Genomic DNA, 23,466 nt, shown 5'->3' with positions numbered 1-23,466 from the left:
ACGTCAACATAAATTTTCTCTACGTTGGGGTGGGGCAACTGGTATACCTGGAAGTCCGTGAGCTCTGTCGAGTTGCCTTGGTGCGTTGGGCCCCGGGACCTGGGGCTCTTGGATTGGTCATCTGATGCCTGGCGTCGGGTGGGCCGAGCCCGACACACCCGGGCGATGTGTCCAGATTTTCTGCATTGCCTGTACTCTGCGTTGCGGAAACGGCAGGTCCTCCTCTCGTGACTTTCTCCACAGCTTGCACAGTTCCCTCCTTCTCGTCGAGGCAGCTGTGGTATGTGGGCTGCTTGAGTGCGCTGCTGTACTCGGTGCACCTCCTCCCTGTTGGATCCTGAGTCGTCGGTGAGGTCTTCGTGGTGGACCCTTGGTAGGGACGGCTGGCTCGGCCGTGCCTCTTGCGTCGACCTCTCGGCAGCTTCCGTTGCCAGGGCCTCCTCCAGAGCGACCTGGAATGTTAGGTCCTTCTTAGCGTAGAGGCGTCGTTGCAGCTTCTCATCCTTCAGGCCACCGACGAGGCGGTCACGAAGCATGTTCTCCAGCTCTGAGAAGTTGCAGAACCGGGCGGCTTGGCGGAGAGAGGTCACAAACCCAGTTATGGTTTCCCCAGGGGCTTGCCACTTTGCGTAGAAGGCATTTCGACGAGCCACCACTGAGGGCTGTGGTGAAAAGTGCCCTTCAGCTGTTCCATTATTGTTTTGTATGGAACAGTAGCGACATCTTCAGGCGCAAGGAGAGCCCGAGCGATTTCAAACGTCTCCTCTCCGCAGACGCTGAAGAATATTGCCCTCTTCTTGGCGTCTTCTTCATCGGTGACCCCTTTGGCTTCTAGGAGGAAGGTGAAATGGGAGGTGTACGCTTCCCAGTCTCCAGATGCTGGGTTGAACGGCGAGAAGCTGCTGTTGGTTGCCATTCTGAGTTCCTTGTGTCCCGGAGCTGAAGCCTGGATACACGGTGCGAGGCAGCGGTGCGGCAGGTGGCGGTGCTGCGGTGCTGTGTGTGGCAGTCAGCTCAGTGGGATCCCACCTTCACCGCCAGTGAAATATACTCAGAGTCGCAAAGTGATTTCATGCTCTTTATTCAGCTCATAGTGGTGAGGAGGAATGAATGAATGTCCCCTCAAAGTATCTGCTTTATATACATTATTTACACAATGGGCTGCACATGATTGGCTAATTCCGGAATTCTACTGTAAGCCAATCAGGTTGTGGATTCACTTCTATCTGGAGCATGATTGGGTAGTTCCTGCCAACCAATCATACTGCTGTATTGTTCTAGGACCAATCAGACTGCTGCATTCTGAATCCTATAGTTCTAGGACCAATCAGACTGCTGCCTTTTGGATCCTATTGTTCTAGGACCAATCAGACTGTTGCAGTTTGGATCCTATTCAACTCAGTACATAACACACCCCCACAGGCAACAACAGGCTCCCAACTCTGGTTATGTCTATGTATTTTATTGTCTCTATCTCTTTTTGTGTGCTTTGCGTTGAGAATTGTGTTTCAGCTCAGCCAAGGGAGCTGGGGCTGGAGGGCCAGCTGTGTGTGTGAGTCTGTGTCTCTGTGTGTGAGACAGTGAGTGTGGGAACTCCACCCCCATGCAACAAGAGGCTCCCAGCTCTGCGGATGTCTATGTATTTTATTGTCTCTATGTTGGCCAAGGGGGGCTGATGCTGTGAGGAAACAGGAGATTTCTCACTTTGTGTTTTGCTTGAAGGCTCCTGCAACACGTTGGAAGGGCCGGGAGTCCCCCTTGTGTAACAACTTAAGCAGGAGCTCATAATGGGGGCGGAGTTCCCCACACTCACAGGAGGAATGGACTCCGTTACAAGCCATGGTGAATAATTTTGGCAAATTCGAGCGCAAATATGGTGGAGCGATGAACCCCAAACAACTGAGAACTCTTTGAGAATAGATCCCCCCCCCACGGGCTCGTGGGACCTGGACCTAACCAACCAGGTCCTTTGAAGCGTGACCAAACACCCTGGATGTTCGGAGCAGTTTGCATACGCCGACTCCTGGGTAGCGGTGCTGAGAGAGAGCCCTACCTGGTTACAGAAATTGAAAGGACAGTATTGTACCTCGCTGATGGTGCAGTGGGCACTGGAGGAGGCAGAAGTAATCAAACCCCAAAAGAAATAGCACTTTTCCAGAGGTGAAAACGAAATAACCAATGCGGCCACCAACGGTTCCCACTGTTACGGAATGGAGGGGAGCATATAAACAGAGGTTTACTCCTGAGTAAACCACATAGGGTCAGAGGCAATGACCTCAAGGGAACCCCGCTATACAAGGGCTCCCCTCGTCCTTTCACAACGTTGCACCAAGCACCACACAAAACCCCAACACCCCAAGAGTAAAGCGCTATTTCTGACCGCGTATCCCGGTGCTATATACAGGCAGGCAGTATGAATGAACGATGTATTTTATGAATGAACAATTTATTTGCATGAGGATGCATCCTGACCAATCAAATCTCGTCAAATGTAGCCCTTCAACCAATCCCAGCAATGTATGGCTCTGCAGGAGATGCTCAGCGAAGCTATCTTCCACGATTCAGTTACAGATAGGTAGCCGTGTTGGTCTGCCATAGTCAAAACTTTCAGTGTATCTGAAGAAATGTGCATGCACACGAAAGCTCATACCAAGAACTAACTTAGTTGGTCTTTAAGGTGCTACTGGAAGGAAAAAAAATTTTTTGTTTCCACGATTCAGTGAGCACTGACAAGGTGACGACAGCTCCTGCTGAGAGAACAATTCACCGAAAGCTCGTTACCTTGTAATCCACTCATAAAACTGGATCCAATGTAGCGAGGCCAAGTCAGGTCATTTCCGAGCCCACTGTCTGTATTGAGAATAGCCAAAAACGCTTAGAAATTCATAGAAAATCACTGGTTTCAACGATTCTCTTCATTCCACCGACAATTTGCGTCATTGGCTAAGGGCTTTCAAACCACTTGGTCCCCGCCATAATCCCTCAAGCGGGAGGTCACGTATTTACAGGAAGGTGCTGTGGGTTAAACCACAGAGCCTAGGACTTGCTGATCAGAAGGTTGGCGGTTCAAATCCCTGCGACGGGGTGAGCTCCCATTGCTCAGTCCCTGCTCCTGCCAACCTAGTAGTTCGAAAGCATGACAAAGTGCAAGTAGATAAATAGATACCGCTCTGGCAGGAAGGTAGATGGCGTTTCCGTGCGCTGCTCTGGTTCGCCAGAAGCGGCTTAGTCATGCTGGCCACATGACCCGGAAGCTGTACGCTGGCTCCCTTGGCCAGTAAAGCGAGATGAGCGCCGCAACCCCAGAGTCGGCCACAACAGGACCTAATGGTCAGGGGTCCCTTTACCTTTACCTTACTGCTTGCCAACAAAGGTCCGTATAGTTAAAGCTATGGTTTTCCCAGTAGTGATGTGTGGAAGTGAGAGCTGGACCATAAAGAAGGCTGATTACCAAAGAATTGATGCTTTTGACTCAAGGTGCTGGAGGAGACTCTGGAGTGTCCCATGGACTGCAGGAAGATCAAACGTATCCATTCTTAAGGAAATCAGCCCTGAGTGCTCACTGGAGCGTGTGTGTGTGAGAGAGCTGAGGCTCCAATACTTTGGCCACCTCATGAGAAGAGAAGACTCCGTGGAAAAGACCCTGATGTTGGGAAAGATGGAGGGCACAAGGAGAAGGGGATGATGGAGGGACTTCCGGTCAGTGCCAGTGACAATGGCAGATTTCCCCTGAACTCTCAGGGGAACTGCTCCGGGGATTTAGGGTCTGCCGCTGCGGCGAAAGCGGAGACCCGCAAAAAACCACAGGCGGGTGAAGCCTGTGGACCTGGGATCTGGCTGGCACCTTTTTCGCCTCCCTTGCTCATGAGGAGACCTCTTTTTGAGGCTCTGTTGCGAGGCAGGGTGAGCAGCGCGGTGCTTCGGATCGATCGCTTCGTCCCCGGAGAGAAGCAGCACAGCTGTTGTCGGAGAGCGCTGATTTCTTTCTGGGACAATTTGGCTCCAAAAGCAACTACCCGTGAGTAGAACCAATTAGAAGAATTAAGACAAGGACAGAGGCTTAAAGAAATGAAATCGTAATTGCAAATTCCTAAAAAGTAAGATGTAATCTGGATTTAAAGCGGGGAGGTCTAAACAGGAAGTCCACCTTCCGCTTTTGTATATAGACTAAAGCAAAGATACTACAGGCTAAAATCTTGGAAACTTTGACTTGAAAATCCAAATATTCACTGTTTGAAGTAACTACCCCCCCTTTCGAAGAAGCAGGGGGAGACTTTGAATTTGATAAATTTCTGAGATCGGAAACCTTACAGCTTAAACCTGGGAACAAGCTGTCTGACGCTAAGGAATTACTTTTAAAAACTTTTGACAGGTAGACTTTGATAGTTAATGGAAATATACAGAATTCCCCGTAACCTTCTGCCTTAAAGATGGCGAATGTAACTATGTTATGTCTTTGTATCTTGAAGCTGAGTTGACTCTTGGAAATTGTTATTGTTGAGAAATTGTATCCCTCTAGTGGGGGAACTTGAAACTGTTGCATGAACAACTGTCAGCTGCAGATAACAAGCCTGGGAACTAGAATCTGACCTTAAAATATCCAAAATGCAGATCTCTGAAGCAATGAAGAATGCATTGCAAAGAACAAACTTTTTGTTGGAGGAGCTCCACAGGAAGTTGGAATTTCAGGAATTGATTTTGTCGACACAACCGGTGGCAAAAGAGGAATTGATAGAAGAAGAATTGGTGCTGGAGGGAGAGCCGGGGCAAGAAGAAGAGGAAAAACTTATCATTTATCTGGATGTACTGGAACCTATCATCTAATTTATCTTTCAACAGATCACAAGATTTTAATCAAAATTGGTCCCCTACTTCCATCAGAATAGCATTATATTTCAACCACGTATCTTTCATATTCAACCTTTTATGGGTCTTAGCTTCCAATGGTGAGCCAAATCACTTTTTTTTCAAGGGTTCTCGCAATGCGTCAGGGAATGGTCTGAAGCTGAGTATGGGGGAAAGCATTCTCAGGCAGATCAGCTTTCCTGGGAGCTGGAGGGGGGGGGAATTGACCCTCCTCTTTTGCAGTGGTCTCAGAAGCAGGGAGTGACACTGATACAGAGCAGATTAGACAGGAGTTACCTAGCTAAGAGATAAGGACAAGAGAAACAGACTCAGCTGGCCCTGAAGCAGGAATACGGATTCCTTCGGAGATCATTGCTGGGAAGAAGAGTGGACACTGAGAGGAACATGTCCCACACTCCATACATCTAAATGGGTTCTCCCCTGTGAGAGTCCCTAGATGTTTCTTAAACATTCCATTATAATTAAATCACTTTCTGTAATCTTTCCATTTAAACTGCTTCTCCTCATGTCTGTTGATGGTTTGTAGGGGTTCAGCTCTAAAAGTTCATCATGAGTCTGTTGATTTAGAACTTCCACTAGAAATGGACCTCTACCTTTATTTAACTTCCTGACACTTATATGGTTTGTCTCTTGTGTGAGTTTGTTAATGTAAATCAAGGGTTCCACTCTGCCTGCAGCTTTACCACTATCAATGCATTTAAAGGGTTTTTCCCCTGTGTGAGTCCATTGATGAAACCGAAGCTCCTCCGCACTCCATTCATTCATATGGTTTCTCCCCTGTGTGAGTCAGTTGATGTCTATTAAGGTGTCCACTCTGACTGAATTTCTTTCCGCACTCCATGCATTTAAATGGTTTTTCCCCTGTGTGAGTCTGTTGATGTCTTCTAAGGTTTCCATTATCACTAAAGCTATTTCCGCACTCCAGACATTTAAATGGTTTCTCTCCTGTGTGAGTCCGTTGATGTGTTCTAAGGTATCCATTATCACGAAAGCTCTTTCCACACTCCATACATTCATATGGTTTCTCCCCCGTGTGAGTCCGTAGATGCATATTTAGGCTTCCACTCAGACTGAATTGCCTTCCGCACTCCATGCATTTAAATGGTTTTTCCCCTGTGTGAGTCTGCTGATGTCTTCTAAGGTTTCCATTATCATTAAAGCTCTTTCCACACTCCATACATTTAAATGGTTTCTCCCCTGTGTGAGTCCGTTGATGTCTTCTAAGGGTTCCATTATCACAATAGCTCTTTCCGCACTCTATACAATCATATGGTTTCTCCCCCGTGTGAGTCCGTTGATGTATTCTAAGGGTTCCATTATCACGAAAGCTCTTTCCGCACTCCATACATTTGCATGGTTTCTCACCTGTGTGAGTCCGTTGATGTATTCTAAGAGTTCCATTATCACGAAAGCTCTTTCCACACTCCATACATTTATATGGGTTCTCCCCTGTGTGAGTCTGTTGATGTCTTCTAAGGGTTGCATTGAAACTGAAGCTCTTTCCGCACTCCGTACATTCATATGGTTTCACCCGTGTGTGAGTCATTTGATGCTTTTTGAGGTGTCCACTCTGATGGAATTTCTTTCCACACTCCATGCATTTAAATGGTTTTTCGCCTGTGTGAGTCTGTTGATGTCTTCTAAGGTGTCCATTATCACTAAAGCTATTTCCGCACTCCAGACATTTAAATGGTTTCTCCCCTGTGTGAGTCCGTTGATGTGTTCTAAGGTTTCCATTATCACGAAAGCTCTTTCCACACTCCATACATTCATATGGTTTCTCCCCTGTGTGAGTCCGTAGATGCATATTTAGGTTTCCACTCTGACTGAATTGCCTTCCGCACTCCATGCATTTAAATGGTTTCTCCCCTGTGTGAGTCCGTTGATGTGTTCTAAGGTTTCCATTATCACGAAAGCTCTTTCCACACTCCATACATTCATATGGTTTCTCCCCTGTGTGAGTCCGTAGATGCATATTTAGGTTTCCACTCTGACTGAATTGCCTTCCGCACTCCATGCATTTAAATGGTTTCTCCCCTGTGTGAGTCCGTTGATGTATATTGAGGTGTCCTCTATGACTGAAGTTCTTCCCACACTCCTTGCATTTGAATCCTTTCTTGCCCATGTTAGTCGGCTGATGTGTTCTATCAGTGAAAGTCTTTTCACACTCTATACCTTTAAATGGTTTCGCCACTTTGGGGGTTTGTTGATGTGAGCTATGTGTCTTCACTCAATGAAGCATGTTCCAGATTTCACACATTTTAATGTCTATATCTAGTGAAACCAAAGGTGCCCTTTCCCCTCGAAGTCTGTTTCTCTTCTCCATAGCCCTCCTCAGCGTGGGAGGAAAGGAAATCCTGTTTGGGTTTCAAGGAAGAGAACAAGGAAAAGAGAGCACATCAGATGCAATTAGCACCACCTCATATTTCAACATGTCCTACATTTCCCCTGCATCCTACCCAGGTTCCAAATTTTTAGGAAATGAAGATGCAATGATGTCAAATGATAGTAATGCATCAGCAACCTTTCCTTATCCTCAATCATCATTAATAAAGCAGCATGATCTTGGAAAACAGCCTTTTCACATCAATTGTTTTCTCACAGGAAATGCAGCTACTCTCTCTCCATGAAAAGGCCCTCTCTGCCCACCTTGGAGTCCAAGACCACCCCCAGAAACATCATACCTACATCACAGAAAGGACAGGCTAAAGCAGAAATCTGAGGGGGTTGTTTCCCCCCTGTCTGGCAAGTTACCTGTTAATGCTTACTGGATTGATACCCTAGGGAGCCTGGCCAGTCTTTTGTAATGATAAGTACTTAGTTCCTGAGACAGGTCACAGGCTCACCCTATTCACACACAGATATACCCTTAAGACAGGATTTGTGAAGGAAAAGACAATGGGGAGGCTGCTCCATTTGACCTTGCAGAGAAAACACCTGGTCAGCCTGGGAGTCAAAATGGCTCCATGGCTGCTCTCCTGTGCAGGTTCAGACATGGGGCCTATATATCTATTTTTTATTATTTTTTTAAATTTTTATTTGTTTTCCAAACACATAATCAAAACAAACAATAAACAAACCAAAAGCATACAAACATATAAACATGTATAATTTCATAATCTTGTTTTCATACACCTTACTTCTCCGACTTCCCCATACCTCCCTTTTGCTGCATGGGGCCTATATATCTATGTACATGTTTGCCTGGTACATTTATGAACCTTCATTATATACATAAGACCTTAATTTATTTATTTCACTGCTAACCCCCCAACAAGAAAGGAATCGGCTGCCATGCGGCCTACAGCTGGAGGGTGGTGGATGGTGGGGGCGAGGGAGCCATGCCTTCCCCCCCCCACTACAAAAAAAACAAGAAGGCCACCCCAGCAGCCTAGCTGGCCCCCCGCCCAGAAAGATTTGGCCCATGCCCCACCCCTGGCCGGCCATCCATTGTCCTCCCTGACCTGTTTCCCAGCCAAGTTCATCACACCCTTTTGTCTTCATCTGACTACCTGTCTGGCACTCACCCCCCCCCACCTATACATAAATTCCTGCAACAGTCTGGACAGGCAGGGACTTAAGGGGCCTTATGGGGTGGGAAGAAGATAGAGGTTGCAGCAAGAAAGGGGTGGGGGGATTGGACCCCCCACTTTCCAGGGATCCCTCTCTGGTCGCCTTGAAGGGGTGGCCAATTCCTGAGTGGGAGGGGGAAACCAAAGCGGCCCCTCCAGAGAATCCCCGCGGGCCCCATCACGGAGACGTCTCCCCAAAGACTGACCTACCTAGCTCTCCCCCCCACCATTGCTGCCTTTCCCTGCCCCAGGGATGCTCCCCCTCCCCACTTCCTCGACTCCCTCCCTCTGTCCCAGAGTCTCCCCTGAACCCAGAGGCCCCCCTTGGCGCGGCTCACCCCACGCCCTGCGCCCCCATTTCTCCGTCCGGAGGGGCCCCCCAAGAAAAGCAGGGGAGGGACAGGGGGGTCTCTATCCACGCGTCCCTCACGCCCGTTAACACTTTCATGGCTCACCTCTCTCCTCACGGAACCCACAGCGCCCCAGGGATGCCTGCGCGGGGAAATGGAGCGAGGGGGCTTCGTGGGGTCCCCTGGGTGGGCTTCCTAAGGGCCCAAGGAAAAACCCCTTCGCAGCACGCGTGCAGGGATCCAGATCCACGACAGGCGCTTTGGGGAACTGGAGGGGGTCTTATGGATCCTTCTCTCGCCTCCCCCGCGACCCCTTTACCTCTTTGGCCTCGCTCGCGATTCTCCTTTTCTTTCTTGCAACATCCACGTGGGTGGGGGGGGGGGGTTTACCTGCCGCCGCTCCTCTCCTTTCCGAAAACGCGCTACCCTAGATCTGCGGGGCAGAGCAGCAATCCGGCGCAGAAGCTCCACTTGCGGGTAGAAGCAGGCCATTTGGGAGGGGGGCTCATCCCCCCATTCCCGGAACAGAGGTCGGATGGCGAGGAGGAGGAGCAACATATTGGGGAGGGGATTTGGGGTTTGCAGAGGCGGGGTCTGGGAAGGATGTGCCGGGAGGGTGGAATTTGGGGGGGCGGGGAGGAGAGGAAAGTTTCACCCCCTCCCCTCATCCTTCTGTGAATCAGGAGATGGGGGAGGCGCTGATCCCGGCAATCCAACTGCAAAGTGGGGTTCCCCCCCCCACAATGTTTATATTGCAAATTCCTTCCCTCCCCCACCCCACGCCACGAGCTTAGATCCCTCCGTGTTTTAGGTATTGCTGCTGTTAAATCCAGGAAGGGGGGAGGGGCAGTCAAGACAGAAATCCATCGGGATGGTGGGCTGAATCCTGATACTTTCCAAGGGGAAGCGCAGGAAAGCCTTGCAGCTAGGGGGATGTGTGAATACTGTTGTGGTGCTTTGGGGAAGAGGGTAGTTAAAAGGTGTGGGAAAGTGGGGTTGTGGTGGAGCGATGAACCCCAAAGGACTGAGAATGCAATGTGAACAGGACGGGCCCACCCAAGCCTCACCCCCTTGCCTAAAGCCTGACACCCCGCAATGTGACAGGATTGTGACTCCTGCCCTCAGCAAGTAAAATACCCCCATTACTTGAAATGGAGGGAGCCGTGGGCTGTGGCTCTGTCTGTGTGTCTCAGGCAAAGGGGGGAGGGCTGCTCTGTGTGTTTTGCTAGCAGTTAAAATTGCACTTTTTGGGGAAAGAGCTTTCTTTTTGTGTGCTTTGCATTGAGACTTGTGTTTCCAGCTCAGCCAGGAGAGCTGGGGCTGGAGGGCCAGCTGTGTGTGTGTGTGTTTGTTTGTTTGTTTGTTTGTGTGTGTGTGTGTGTGTGTGTGTGTGAGAGAGAGAGAGAGAGAGAGAGAGAGAGAGGAAAACACCCCCACACCCCCACACACAGCAACAACAGGCTCCCAGCTCTCTGTGTGTCTATGTATTTTATTGTCTCTTTCTCGGCCAAGAGGGGCTGAGGCTGTGAGGAAAGAGGAGTTTTCTCACTTTGTGTTTTGTTTGAAGGCTCCGGTCCTGCTGAGGGCTGGGTCTGCAGAGATGGGGCTCATTCCCCCCTTGGCACAACTGTGAGTTCTCTGCCCAGGACTGGCGGGCTGTGCAGCCGAGGGCGGCATTTATTTATGAGTCTTTTTTCTTTCTACAGTCTCTTTTCAAGGTACTACTGTACTTTATCTGCAACATGTTGGAAGGGCAGTCAGTCCCCTTTGTGTAACAACTTAAGCAGGAGGGCTAAGGGGGCAGGTCGCACTCACAGGAGGAATGGACTCCGTTACAAGGCATGGTGAATAATTTTGGCAAATTCAATCGCAAATATGGTGGAGCGATGAACCCCAAACGACTGAGAACTCCTTGAGAATAGACCCCCCCCATGAGCCCCTTCATGGATCACTGCCTTGCCGTGGCGAAGGGGCTTGAAGAACTCAGAGAAGCTATGAACTATGCCGAGCAGGGCACCCAAGATGAGCAGGTCATAGTGGAGCGTTTTGACCAAACGTGATCCACCTGGAGGAGGAACCGGCAAGCCACTCCAGTATCCCTGCCAAGAAAACTCCATGGACAAAGACAACAGGCATATAAAAGTTATGACGCTGGAAGATGAGCCCCTCAGGTCGGAAGGCGTCCAACATGCTACTGGGGAAGAGCGGAGGCCAAGTACAAGTAGATCCAGAGCTGATGAAGCGGCTGGGCCAAAGCCGAAAGGACGCTCAGTTGCGGATATGCCTGGAAGCGAAAGGAAAGTCCAATGCTGTAAAGAAAAATATTGCATAGGAACCTGGAATGTAAGAACCATGAACCTGGGTAAGTTGGAGGTGGTCAAAAATGAGATGGCAAGAATAAATATTGACATCCTGGGCATCAGTGAACTAAAATGGACAGGAATGGGTGAATTCAGTTCGGATGACCATCATATCTACTACTGTGGGCAAGAAACCCGTAAAAGAAATGGAGTGGCCCTCATAGTCAACAAAAGAGTGGCGAAGGCTGTACTGGGATGCAATCTCAAAAATGATAGAATGATCTCGATACGAATCCAAGGCAGACCTTTTAACATCACAGTAATCCAAGTTTATGCACCAACTACTGGTGCTGAAGAAACTGAAATTGACCAATTCTATGAAGACTTACAAGACCTTATAGAAGTGACACCAAAGAAGGATGTTCTTCTCATCATAGGGGATTGGAATGCTAAAGTAGGGAGTGAAGAGATAAAAGGAACAACTGGCAAGTTTGGCCTTGGAGATCAAAACGAAGCAGGGCAAAGGCTAATAGAGTTCTGTCAAGAGAACAAGCTGGTCATCACAAACACGCTTTTCCAACAACACAAGAGACGACTCTACACATGGACATCACCAGATGGGCAGCATCGAAATCAGATTGATTATATTCTCTGCAGCCAAAGATGGAGAAGCTCTATACAGTCAGCAAAGACAAGACCTGGAGATGACTGTGGCTCAGATCATCAGCTTCTTATAGCAAAATTCAAGCTTAAACTGAAGAAAGTAGGAAAAACCACTGGGCCGGTAAGATACAATCTAAGTCAAATCCCTTATGAATACACAGTGGAAGTGAGGAACAGGTTTAAGGATTTAGATTTGGTGGACAGAGTGCCTGAAGAACTATGGATGGAGGCTCGTAACATTATACAGGAGGCAGCAACGAAAACCATCCCAATGAAAAGGAAATGTAAGAAAGCAAAGTGGCTGTCCAATGAGGCCTTACAAATAGCGGGGGAGAGAAGGCTAGCAAAATGCGAAGGAGATGGTGAAAGATACAGGAAATTGAATGCAGATTTCCAAAGAATAGCAAGGAGAAACAAGAAGACCTTCTTAAACGAGCAATGCAAAGAAATAGAGGAAAGCAATAGAATGGGAAGAACCAGAGATCTGTTCAAGAAAATTGGAGATATGAAAGGAACATTTCGTACAAAGATTTCCATAATAAAGGACAAAAGTGGAAAGGACCTAACAGAAGCAGAAGACATCAAGAAGAGGTGGCAAGAATACACAGAGGAATTATAACAGAAAGAAATGGATGTCCCGTATACCCCAGGTAGTGTGGTTGCTGACCTTGAGCCAGACATCCTGGAAAGTGAAGTCAAATGGGCCTTAGAAAGCACTGCAAATAACAAGGCCAGTGGAAGTGATGGTATTCCAGCTGAACTATTTAAAATTTTAAAAGATGATGCTGTTAAGGTGCTACACTCAATATGCCAGCAAGTTTGGAAAACTCAGCAGTGGCCAGAAGATTGGAGAAGATCACTCTACATCCCAATCCCAGAGAAGGGCAGTGCCAAAGAATGCTCCAGCTACCACACAATTGCACTCATTTCACACGCTAGCAAGGTTATGCTTAAAATTCTACAAGGAAAGCTCAAGCTGTATGTGGACCGAGAACTCCCAGAAGTGCATGCTGGATTTAGAAGAGGCAGAGGAACCAGAGACCAAATTGCAAACATGCGCTGGATTATGGAGAAAGCTAGAGAGTTCCAGAAAGACATCTACTTCTGCTTCATTGACTATGCAAAAGCCTTTGACTGTGTCGACCACGGCAAACTATGGCAAGATCTTAAAGAAATGGGAGTGCCAGATCACCTCATCTCTCTCCTGAGAAATCTCTATGTGGGACAAGAAGCTATAGTTAGAACTGGATATGGTACAACTGATTGGTTCAAAATTGGGAAAGGAGTACGACAAGGCTGTATTTTGTCTCCCTGCTTATTTAACTTATATGCAGAATTCATCATGCGAAAGGCTGGGCTGGATGAATCCCTAGCCGGAATTAAGATTGCCGGAAGAAATATCAACAACCTCAGATATGCAAATGACACAAACTTGATGGCAGAAAGTGAGGAGGAATAAAAGAACCTTTTAATGAGGGTGAAAGAGGAGAGCGCAAAATATGATCTGAAGCTCAACATCAAAAAAACGAAGATCATGGCCACTGGTCCAATCACCTCCTGGCAAATAGAAGGGGAAGAAATGGAGGTAGTGAGAGATTTTACTTTCTGGGGCTCAATGATCACTGCAGATGGTGACAGCAGCCACGAAATTAAAAGACGCCTGCTTCTTGGGAGAAGGGCAATGACAGGCCTAGACAGCATCTTGAGAAGTAGAGACATCACCTTGCCAACAAAGGTTCATATAGTTAAAGCTATGGTTTACCCAGTAGTGATGTATGGAAGTGAGAGCTGGACCATAAAGAAGGCTGATCGCCGAAGAATTGATGCTTTTGAATTATGGTGCTGGAGGAGACTCTTGAGAGTCCCATGGACTGCAAGAAGATCAAACCTCTCCATAGTGAAGGAAATCAACCCTGAGTGCTCACTGGAAGGACAGATTGTGAAGCTGAGGCTCCAGTACTTTGGCTACCTCATGAGAAGAGAAGACTCCCTGGAGAAGACCCTGATGTTGGGAAAGATGGAGGGCACAAGGAGAAGGGGGCGACAGAGGACGAGATGGTTGGATAGTGTTTTCGAGGTTACCAGCATGAGTTTAACCAAACTGCGGGAGGCTGTGGAGGACAGAGGTGCCTGGCGTTCTCTGGTCCATGGGGTCACGAAGAGTCGGACACGACTAAACGACTAAACAACAACAACAACATGAGCCCCAGTGAGACCTGGACCTTGTAGCAGGAACCCCCCCACCCCAATCATTCTGTTTGTACAAACTTCACACACACACACACTCACACACACACACACTACATACGCCACATTTCTGTTATAAATTCATAGAAAATCAACCATACATCGGATTTGCACTGTTCCATTTTTATTTTACTCCATATGACAAGAACTAACAAAGGGGGGTGGCTTAGTCCTGGTCAGCCATAATCCCTTCACCGTCTCAGCACATCCACAGGAGCCCTGCCCATGCCAACCCTGATGATCCCAGACAGAAGAAAATCAAGATCACAAAGAACTTGCATATGGGAGTGGATTCAGCATGGACTGAAACAAAGGACAATGATCAGATCTTCCCTCTGGGGGCAGGAAACTGCAAACTCCCCTTTGTCTCCTGGAAGTGACTCATGGGGAAGGGGGAAGGGAGGAACCAGCCAGGTGACAAGACACTCAGGTTACCAGCAACTCCTCCCTCAACCCCTCCTTTCTGTAATGTATGCATGATGTTACCACCACAACTCCTCCCTCAACCCCTCCTTTCTCTAATGTATGCATGATGTTTCTGGGGGTGGGCTTGATCTAGAGGAGGGGAATTTCAAAAGTTTTTATAAGACCTTGCACACTATTCTTCTGGGTCTGTCCTCTCTCCTGCAAGTGAGGGGAATACCCTGTTGCAACAGTTCAATAAAGGACAAGCCTACAGGCTGCTGTTTTGCTCCAAGTTATCCTGGTTGGTGTCTTTGTTTTGTCCAAGGGAGCCCTCGGATTTTTCCTGTAACAACCTAACCAACCAGGTCTTTTGAAGCGTGGCAAAACACCCTGGATGTTCGGAGCACTTTTCCAGAGGAGAGGTGAAAACGAAATAATCAATGTGGCCCCCAATGGTTCCCACTGTTACGGAATGGGGGGGCTTACAAACAGAGGTTTACTCCCGAGTAAACCACATAGGTCCGTATAGTTAAAGCCATGGTTTTCCCAGTAGTGATGTATGGAAGTGAAAGCTGGACCATCAAGAAGGCTGATCGCCGAAGAATTGATGCTTTTGAATTATGGTGCTGGAGGAGACTCTTGAGAGTCCCATGGACTGCAAGAAGATCCAACCTCTCCATTCTTAAGGAAATCAGCCCTGAGTGCTCACTGGAAGGACAGATCCTGAAGCTGAGGCTCCAAAACTTTGGCCAACTCATGAGAAGAGAAGACTCCCTGGAAAAGACCCTGATGTTGGGGGAAATTGAGGGCACAAGAAGAAGGGGACGACAGAGGACGAGGTAGTTGGACAGTGTTCTCGAAGCTACAAACATGAATCTGACCAAACTGCGGGAGGGAGTGGAAGACAGGAGTGCCTGGCGTTCTCTGGTCCATGGGGTCATGAAGAGTCGGACACGACTAAAGGACTAAACAACAACAACAAACCACATAGGGTCAGAGGCAATGACCTCAAGGTAACCCCGCTATACAAGGGCTCCCCTCGTCCTTTCACAACGTTGCACCAAGCACCACACAAAACCCCAACAACCCAAGAATAAAGCACCATTTGTGACCGCGTATCCCGGTGCTATATACAGGCAAGCAGTATGAATGAACGATGTATTTTATGAATGGACAATTTATTTGCATGAGGATGCGTCCTGACCATTCAAATCTAGCCCTTCAGCCAATCCCAGCAATGGTATTGGCTCTGCAGGAGCTGCTCAGCTCAGCTATCTTCCATGATTCAATGAGCGCTGACAAGGTGACAACAGGTCCTGCTGAGAGAACAATGGACTAAGTTCATCGAAACCTCATTACCTTGTAATCCACTCATAAAATTGGGTCCAATGTATCGAGGCCAAGTTGGGTCATTTCCGAACCCACTATCTGTATTGTGAATAGCCAAAAACGCTTAGAAATTCATAGAAAATCACTGGTTTCAACAATTCTCTTCATTCCATGACCAATTTGCGTCATTGGCTAAGGGCTTGGAAACCACTCGTTCCCCGCCATAATCCCTCAAGCGGGAGGTCACGTACTCATAGGAAGGTACTCATTTGTGACAATCGCTGGGCAAAAGCTCTCCTCCGGACTTGCCCAGGTGCCAGACTATGCAAACCAAAGTTCTATTGTTCTTTTGCAGTAGGTACTTAAAATGTACTTCCCAATACATATCCTGTATTTGCCTGTTCCCCTGACACATTCCTCCTATGTGAATCATGTATAACCCTCCCCTTTTCTGATGTAGTGATGATGCTCCACGAACTGCATGCTGGGATAAGATAGAAACTTTTAAAAGTCCTTGTCACCCCACCCTCAGGGTACAATTCCCCTTTGGACCTGTTGCGTAATAAACTTTGGTCTACAGCTATTTGCTCTGGTTGGTGGCTGGACTCCTTCTTTATTCCGCAGGGACCCGCGGACTCTGCCCAACAAGCTGGGTGGCTGAACAGCCTCACACCTGGGTCCCCCCTCCCCCGTAACACCAAATTAGCCCTTTATTGCCCAGACCTAGGAGTTTTGATAGCCTTAGGGGGCATACAAGATCCGGACTCCGAGCCTTCTTCCCTTGGGGGTTCCCTAGCTGGTGCCTTTCACCCAGCCAGCCCATGACAGCAACAGCAGCAACAACAACAGTAAAATCAGTATGATAATAATATGCACACTGGTCCTCTGGCAGGAAGAAGAATAACTTCTGGGACTATGGAAAAGTACTATCTTCCCCAAACCCCAGAATAAGCAGGAGCTCTGGGGTTGCACCATGGGGTTCATGAGTGAAGATGGGACCCATCAGGAGACTTCTCTGATACCTGCAACCCATCCTTCCCCCTCTTGCAATATGGCTTGGGGGAAATCTCCCATTAAATTACAGTATTTTAAGTTTTCTTCAGAAGGCGTAGGAGGAAGGGAGAAGTACCGGTACTGGTGAAGAAGCAGAGTTTGGAGATCACACATGGTGGGGGTGAGAAAGTTTGGTGCAAAAACCAGTCACACACATATGCACCCATTTTGCATGCTTGAGTACAGCAACTCCAGGGCATGAGCTGATTATCAGCAGGGTAGGGACCACGTGTAGAGCAAGTCCCACGTTCTTCAGAACATGCAGTGGGCAGGGAAGAAAAGCATACAGTTCTCACTGGGTCTCCAGTGAGGCACAAAACTTTGCTTCTGAGAGCAAATCCCGTTTCAGCAATAAAAAAATACAGCACACAGGATATCTAAGTCAGGCACACACACCGGCAGAAGGGAGCAAGGGAGGAAAGAGGCTGGAAGGACACAGGGCAACGGAGGTGTGTCTTTCACTTCCTGTCGTCTGGGAGAGAAGTCAGCAACTTTGCATCTGCAGGGGCTTCACGAAGCAAAGCTTTCTGCCAGCAGCTTCCAGGCAAATGAGCATCCTGGAAACACACACTGTGATTCTTGGTGTGTTGCCATATCAATTGTTTTTGAAAGGTTATCACGACGTGGTCTAGAAACCAGTTTGGACAATATATCACCCAGCCACAATCCTCACTGACCACCAGCAATCCAGATAAACCCTCTCCCCTTCTCTATCAAAAGGTACTTGACATCTTAGATCATAATCACATTGTTTGACATTGCCTTCAATATTTCATTACGATAGAGTTTTACACATAAAAAACCAAATACACAACATGTGTTAAAGACTGATTTCCTCCTGAGTTCATTTCTGTGAAGAAAAGAGTGGACTCTGAGAGGAAGACGTCCCACACTCCATACATCTAAATGGGTTCTTCCATGTGAGAGTCTCTGGATTTTCCTTAAACACTCCATTGAAAATAAAGCACTTTTTGCAGTCTTTTCATTTAAACTGCTTCTCCTCTTTGTCTGTTGATGGTTTGTAGTGTTTCAACTCCAAAGTTTCTTCCTGTCCGTGAATCTGTTAATTTAGAATTTCCACCCTGACAGAACCTCTATCTACTTTCTTGATATTTATAAGGTTTGTGTTTTGTGTGAGTTTCTTCACATAAATCAAGGGTTCCACTGTGACTGGAGCTCCTTCCACAGTCCATACATTTAAACAGTTTCTCCCCTGTGTGTCTGCTGATGTTTTCTAAGATTTCCATTCCGACTGAAGCTCTTTCCGCACTCCAGGCATTTAAATGGTTTCTCCCCCGTGTGAGTCCGTTGATGTATTCTAAGAGTTGCATTTAAATTAAAGCTCTTTCCGCACTCCATACATTTAAATGGTTTCTCTCCTGTGTGAGTTTGTAGATGTATATTGAAGTGTGCACTCCAACTGAAGCTCTTTCCACACTCCATACATTTATATGGTTTCTCCCCGGTGTGAGTCCGTTGATGTTTTCTAAGGCTTCCATTCTCACTGAAGCACTTTCTGCACTCCAGGCATTTAAATGGTTTCTCCCCAGTGTGAGTCCGTTGATGTCTTCTAAGATTTCCATTATCACTAAAGCTCTTTCCGCACTCCAGGCATTTAAATGGTTTCTCCCCCATGTGAATCCTTTGATGTTTTCTAAGGTTTCCACTCCGACTGAAGCTCTTTCCGCACTCCATACATTTAAATGGTTTCTCCCCTGTGTGAGTCCGTTGATGTAATTTAAGGTCTCCATTCCGACTGAAGCTTTTTCCACACTCCATACATTTATATGGTTTCTCCCCATGTGAATCCGTCGATGTGTTCTAAGTTTTCCATTATCACTGAAGTTCTTTCTGCACTCCATACCTTTAAATGGTTTCTCCCCTGTTGGAGGCCATTCAATGAAGCATATTCCACATTTCACACATTTTAATGTCTATTCCTAATGAAACGAAAGGTGCCCCATTCCCTGGAGTTTTGACTGTCTTCTCCGTCTCCTTCTTCAGAGCGGGAGGAAAGGAAATCCTGTTTGGGTTTCAAGGAAGAGAACAAAGGAAAAGAGAGTACATCAGATGCCATTACCACCTTCTCCTTTTTCAACGTCTCCTACATTCCCTCACCTCATACCCAATGTTCCCAATTTTTAGGAAATGAAGTTGCAATGTCATCAGATGATAGTAATTTATGAGCAACTTTCAAAATCTTCAATCAATGTTAATAAAGCAGCTTGATTTTTTAAAGAATTATGTGCTGTCTGATCTTGTGCCCGTCTTCTGACGCAGAACTATCCTAAAATGACACTGAAAAGCAGGATACTCAAGGCAAATAGATAAACTGTAATTAGTGGAATGTGTAGTACCTTGAAAATGTATTATTGATTCACGAATGGCCTGAAGTTGTGTTATTTCTGGGGACATGAATTTATTCCTGTCCTGTCTTAAATATCATAATCATACGATGTCATGGGGTTTTAGGGGTGCGTTAGTACCTTTGGTGGGGGAAATGTCATGCACCTTCTGGGGTAATCTACCCACCATTGGTCCCCACCCTCCACTCAGCTTTCACCTGTGGCTTCCAGAAGCTGTCAGCATGCAACAGGGGCCACAATCCCAGTTACGGCCTCAACCGGCCGGCTAAACCAGGTGAGGATAGCTGCTGGGTCTCAAATTCTTGGTGGGTTGGGGAATTCTGCTGCAGGTGAAGGCAGACCCTGGTGAATAGAGAGGATGAGAACAACAGTGGACCCCATAGTCAAGAAGGCAGATTCTGCCCATTCTGCAGAGGAAAGTGAAGGGCAGATGGAGCTCATCAACCGGGGAAGGAAGCCCATTGAGAAGGAAATCTCTGGTCATAATACTTTGCTGCCTCGTGAGTTATTTTCAGGAGAAGAAAAGGCTATGGGGGGAAACCCACACAAATCCAGAGTGGAGTCTCTAAGATAGTTGCATGGTGTCCTGCACACCTCCTTCCGGCCACTCCTGCAGCCAAGCTGGTGCCTAACGTACTGCTCTGCTTTCCTTGGGACCATATAAGCCAGGGTGAGAAGGGGGTCTTTTTGTCTAGGCAGCCCAGGACCCCCAAACACACTGCCCAGGCAATGCTGCTACCACAGCAGTTTCAACGGGAGAGATGAGCTCAGACCTGTGTATCAAAGTCTCTCCGATATGGAATAAGGAATACAGAAGCGCTATTTACATCATACATCAATTAAAAAGTATTCAGAATATTTGTCTTTTGAAGAAAAGAACACCAAGTATGGCCCCTTCAAAGCTAATGAAATTCTTGTGTCTGGAGCTTTTAGGGGTGCAGGAGCAGGAAAGCTTCTTCCACCATTATCCTTCCAATTGGGATTCAGGCCTCATCATGCGACAGAAACTGCCCTGGTTGTGCTGGTTGATGGTCTCCGATGCGCTAGAGTTTGAGGGGAAAGCTGTTTCCTGGTTCTGCTAGATCTCTCAGTGGCTTTGGAGACCTTTGGCCATGGTGTCCTTCTGGACCCTCTAGGAGAGCTGGGGAAATGGTTATGCAGTGGTTCCCCTCCTTCCTCCTGGGCCATGTCCACAAAGTGGTGTTGGGGGATGAGTGTTCAGACCCCTGGGCTCTCACTTGTTGGGTGCCTCAGGGCTCTGTCCTCTCCCCCATGCTTTTAATATCTATATGAAGCTGCTGGGAGAGATCATCAGGGGTTTTGGGCTGGGTGTTCACGAATATTTGGGTGATACACAGATCTTCTTCTCATTTTAATCAGAACCAGTGAAGGTGGTGAATGCACTGTGTTGGTGCCTGGAGGTGGTGTGAAGATGGATGGTGGCTAACAGATTGAGCTTGAATCCTGACAAGACAGAAGTACTGTCCCTGGGGAACAAGGGGATGGGCAGGTGTGGTCCTGATGGGGCAACTGTGCCCCTAAATAACCAGGTGTGCAGCCTAGGGGTCATTTTGGACTCACAGCTGACCAAGGAGGTGCAGATCACTTCTGTGTCCAGGGCAGCTGTCTAGCAGCTCCATCTGGAACGCAGGCTGAGACCCTCCTTCCCTGCAGACTGTCTCGCCAGAGTGGTGCATGCTCTGGTTATTTCCGGCTTGGACTACTGCTATGTGGTCTACATGGGGCTACCTTTGAAGGTGACCCAGAAAGTGCTACTGAATGGGAGCAGCCGCCAAGACCACATATCACTGCCCCTAAAGGACCTTCCCTGGCTCCCAGCACATTTCCAAGCACAATTCAAACTGTTGGTGCTGACCTTTAAGTGTCATGGTTGCATTTTCCAGGCAAAAAAAAGTATTGATCTAATGCAGGCTTCCTGAAACTCGGCAGTTTCCTTTCTGCTGAGAGCTGGTGGTGGGATCAGTTGCAATGAGGTTATGAAGAACCTTTCTTGTTTTGGGGAACCAGATGAAGCTGGTTTAAACTGGAGTGAGCCAGGCTTGTTATCCAGTCCCAAGGTTACTCTGACATTGAATATAAATTACAAGGCCGAAAGGCGCCTGCTCCCACTTCCTAGTCTGCTATTTCTCTACTCTGCTTGTGTGATTCTTACTTGAGTGCTGTTTTGGTATGCTAAGTTAGGGTTTTATGTAAGTTAAGTTTTTGCTACTTTTTATCCTGTTATGCTTCTTTGCCTTCAGTAATAAATTTATTTGCTGAAATAGATCGTTATGGAGGAGCAAGATCCGCAACCTAAAGCCCTCAACAGCCTCGACCCTGTAGACCTGAAGGAGCATCTCCCCCCAAATCTCTCAGTCTGGACAGGGAGGTGCTCCTTCGAAGATCTTCTGCTGATTCCCCTCCTGCAAGAAGCGAAGTTATAGGGAACCAGGCAGAGGGCGAGGAAGTGGGCAACATTCTGACATTTAGAAGACAGCTGAAGGCAGCCCTGTTTCGGGAGGTTTTTAATGTCTGATGTTTTACTGTCTTTTCTTTGTACTGGAACCGGCAGTGGAAGAGAAACTTACAGATGGAAGCCTGAGAGAGAGGAAAAGGTTTCTGGCTGCTTCCTGGGTGGGACTGCGGAAACGAAGATCTCCTTCTGAGAAGGCCTCTCCCCTCCTCTCTTTGTGGACAGGGCAGGGGCTTATGTGGTGGGAAGAAGATGGAGCTTGCAGGAAGGAAGGGGTGGGGGGACACGACCCCTCACTTTCCAGGCATCCCTCTGGTTGCGTGGGTGGCCGATTCTTGGGTGGGAGGGAGAAGCCAAGGCGGCCCCTCCAGAGAATCCCCGCAGGTGCCACCATGGAGAAGTCTCCCCAAAGACGGTTTCTTATCCCCCCCCCAATGCTGCCCTTCCCTGCCCCAGGGATGCTCCCCCTCCCCACTTCACTCCCTCCCTCTGTCCCAGAGTCTCCCCTGCACCCAGAGGCCCCCTTTGGCGCGGCTCACCCCTCACCCTCCATCTTTCCATCCTGAGGGGCCACTCCAAGACGCACAGATTAGGGACAGGGGGGGGGGTCTCTATCCAGGCATCCCTCATGCCCGTTAACCCTTTCATGGCCTGGCTTTATCCGTGCGGAGCCTACAGGGCCCCAGGGATGCTTACGCGGGGGAAACGGGGCAAGGGGCCCCTCGTGGGGACCCCCTGCGTAGGCTCCCCATGTCCGCCGCTGCCAAGGCGCCTAAGGGGCCAAGGAAAGCCCCCTTTGCAGCACGCGCACAGGGATCCAGGCCCCACGGAAGGCGGTTGGGGGAGCTGGCGGGGGTCTCTGGATCCTTTTCTCCCCTCCCCCCGCGACCCCTTTACCTCTTTGTTCTCGCTCCCGATTCTCCTTTCCTTTCCTGCAACGTCGACGTGGGGGAGGGGGTCCCCTCCCATGACGCCCCGCCTCCCCTTTCCAAAAGAGCGCGCCCCTAGATCTTCGGGCAGAGCAGCAATCCGGCGTAGAAGCTCCACTTCTGAGAGAAGCAGACCGTTTGGGAGGGAGCTCACCCCCCCCCCCCTTATTCCCGGAACAGAAGCCGAATGGTGAGGAGGAGGAAGAGGAGGAGAAGAAATGGGTGCAACGGATGGGGGCGGGATTTGGGGTTGTGGGGGATGGGGTGAGAGAAGGATGTGCCGGGAGGGGAGGGGAGGAATTGGGGGGAGAACCAGGAAGGTTTTCCCCCTTCCCTCTTCCGTCTGTGGATCAGGAAATGGGGGAGGGGCTGATCCCGGCAATCCACTCGCAAAGTGGGGTCTCGCACCCCAAAATGTTTACATTGCAAAATCCTTCCCTCCCCCACCCCACGCCGCGAGATTAGATCCGTCCGTGTTTTAGGTACTGGTGCACAATGAGCAGCGGCTTGGACTCTGTGACTCCTGTGTTACGGGGGAAAATGGGGCTCTGACTTTTGCACACACACACACACACGAGACATCCAGGTAAAATTCATCCCTTGTGTCTCCCGTCAGAGGTAACACAATGAGGCCAGTGAGAAAGCAAGGCCAGCTGTTGATCTGTTTGCGGGCAGAGGCTCCCCCCCCCCCCATGCAAGGAATAAAGTAATCCGGTCTCTGTGGCGGTTTATTTTGCGGGGGAAATCCTAAAAAAAAAAAAAAAAAAAAAACACCTCAACAACTTCAAACCCAGAAGAAAGAGTTCCACAACTTCAGTCCTAAAAAAAGGTCAACAACTTTGGTTGGCCCTTTGGTTGGCCCTCACAGCCCTTCACTTTATCAGATCTGGCCCTCTTTGAAAAAAGTTTGGAC

General features: G+C 48.3%; 2 protein-coding genes across 5 annotated transcripts in view; both read right to left on the bottom strand.

The window, feature by feature from the left end:
- Positions 1–7,504, bottom strand: part of LOC310826101 (uncharacterized protein) — a 56,069-nt gene extending 48,565 nt beyond the window's left edge. Inside the window, exon 1 of the mRNA XM_083700687.1 lies at positions 5,454–7,504. Within this exon, the coding sequence (XP_083556813.1) occupies positions 5,624–6,991 (1,368 nt within the window). The 5' untranslated portion in view covers positions 6,992–7,504 and the 3' untranslated portion in view covers positions 5,454–5,623. The remainder of the gene's footprint in view (positions 1–5,453) is intronic.
- Positions 1–22,787, bottom strand: part of LOC310826127 (uncharacterized protein) — a 37,366-nt gene extending 14,579 nt beyond the window's left edge. Inside the window, exons 1-2 of one of the 4 annotated variants that reach the window (XM_083700775.1) lie at positions 22,522–22,784; positions 19,272–19,493 (exon numbers count right to left, since the gene is read on the bottom strand). The gene's annotated coding sequence lies outside the window, so the exon portion shown is untranslated. Of the gene's footprint in view, positions 1–19,271; positions 19,494–22,521 lie in introns of all 4 variants that reach the window. The other 3 variants (XM_083700777.1, XM_083700776.1, XM_083700778.1) reach the window with 3 other exon arrangements.
- Between the last annotated feature and the right edge of the window lie 679 nt (positions 22,788–23,466).

Source organism: Podarcis gaigeae (genome assembly GCF_964106915.1).
Source record: "Podarcis gaigeae genome assembly, chromosome: 10".
In the NCBI taxonomy this organism is placed as follows: domain Eukaryota; kingdom Metazoa; phylum Chordata; class Lepidosauria; order Squamata; family Lacertidae; genus Podarcis; species Podarcis gaigeae.
This window is presented reverse-complemented; position numbering and strand designations above follow the sequence as displayed.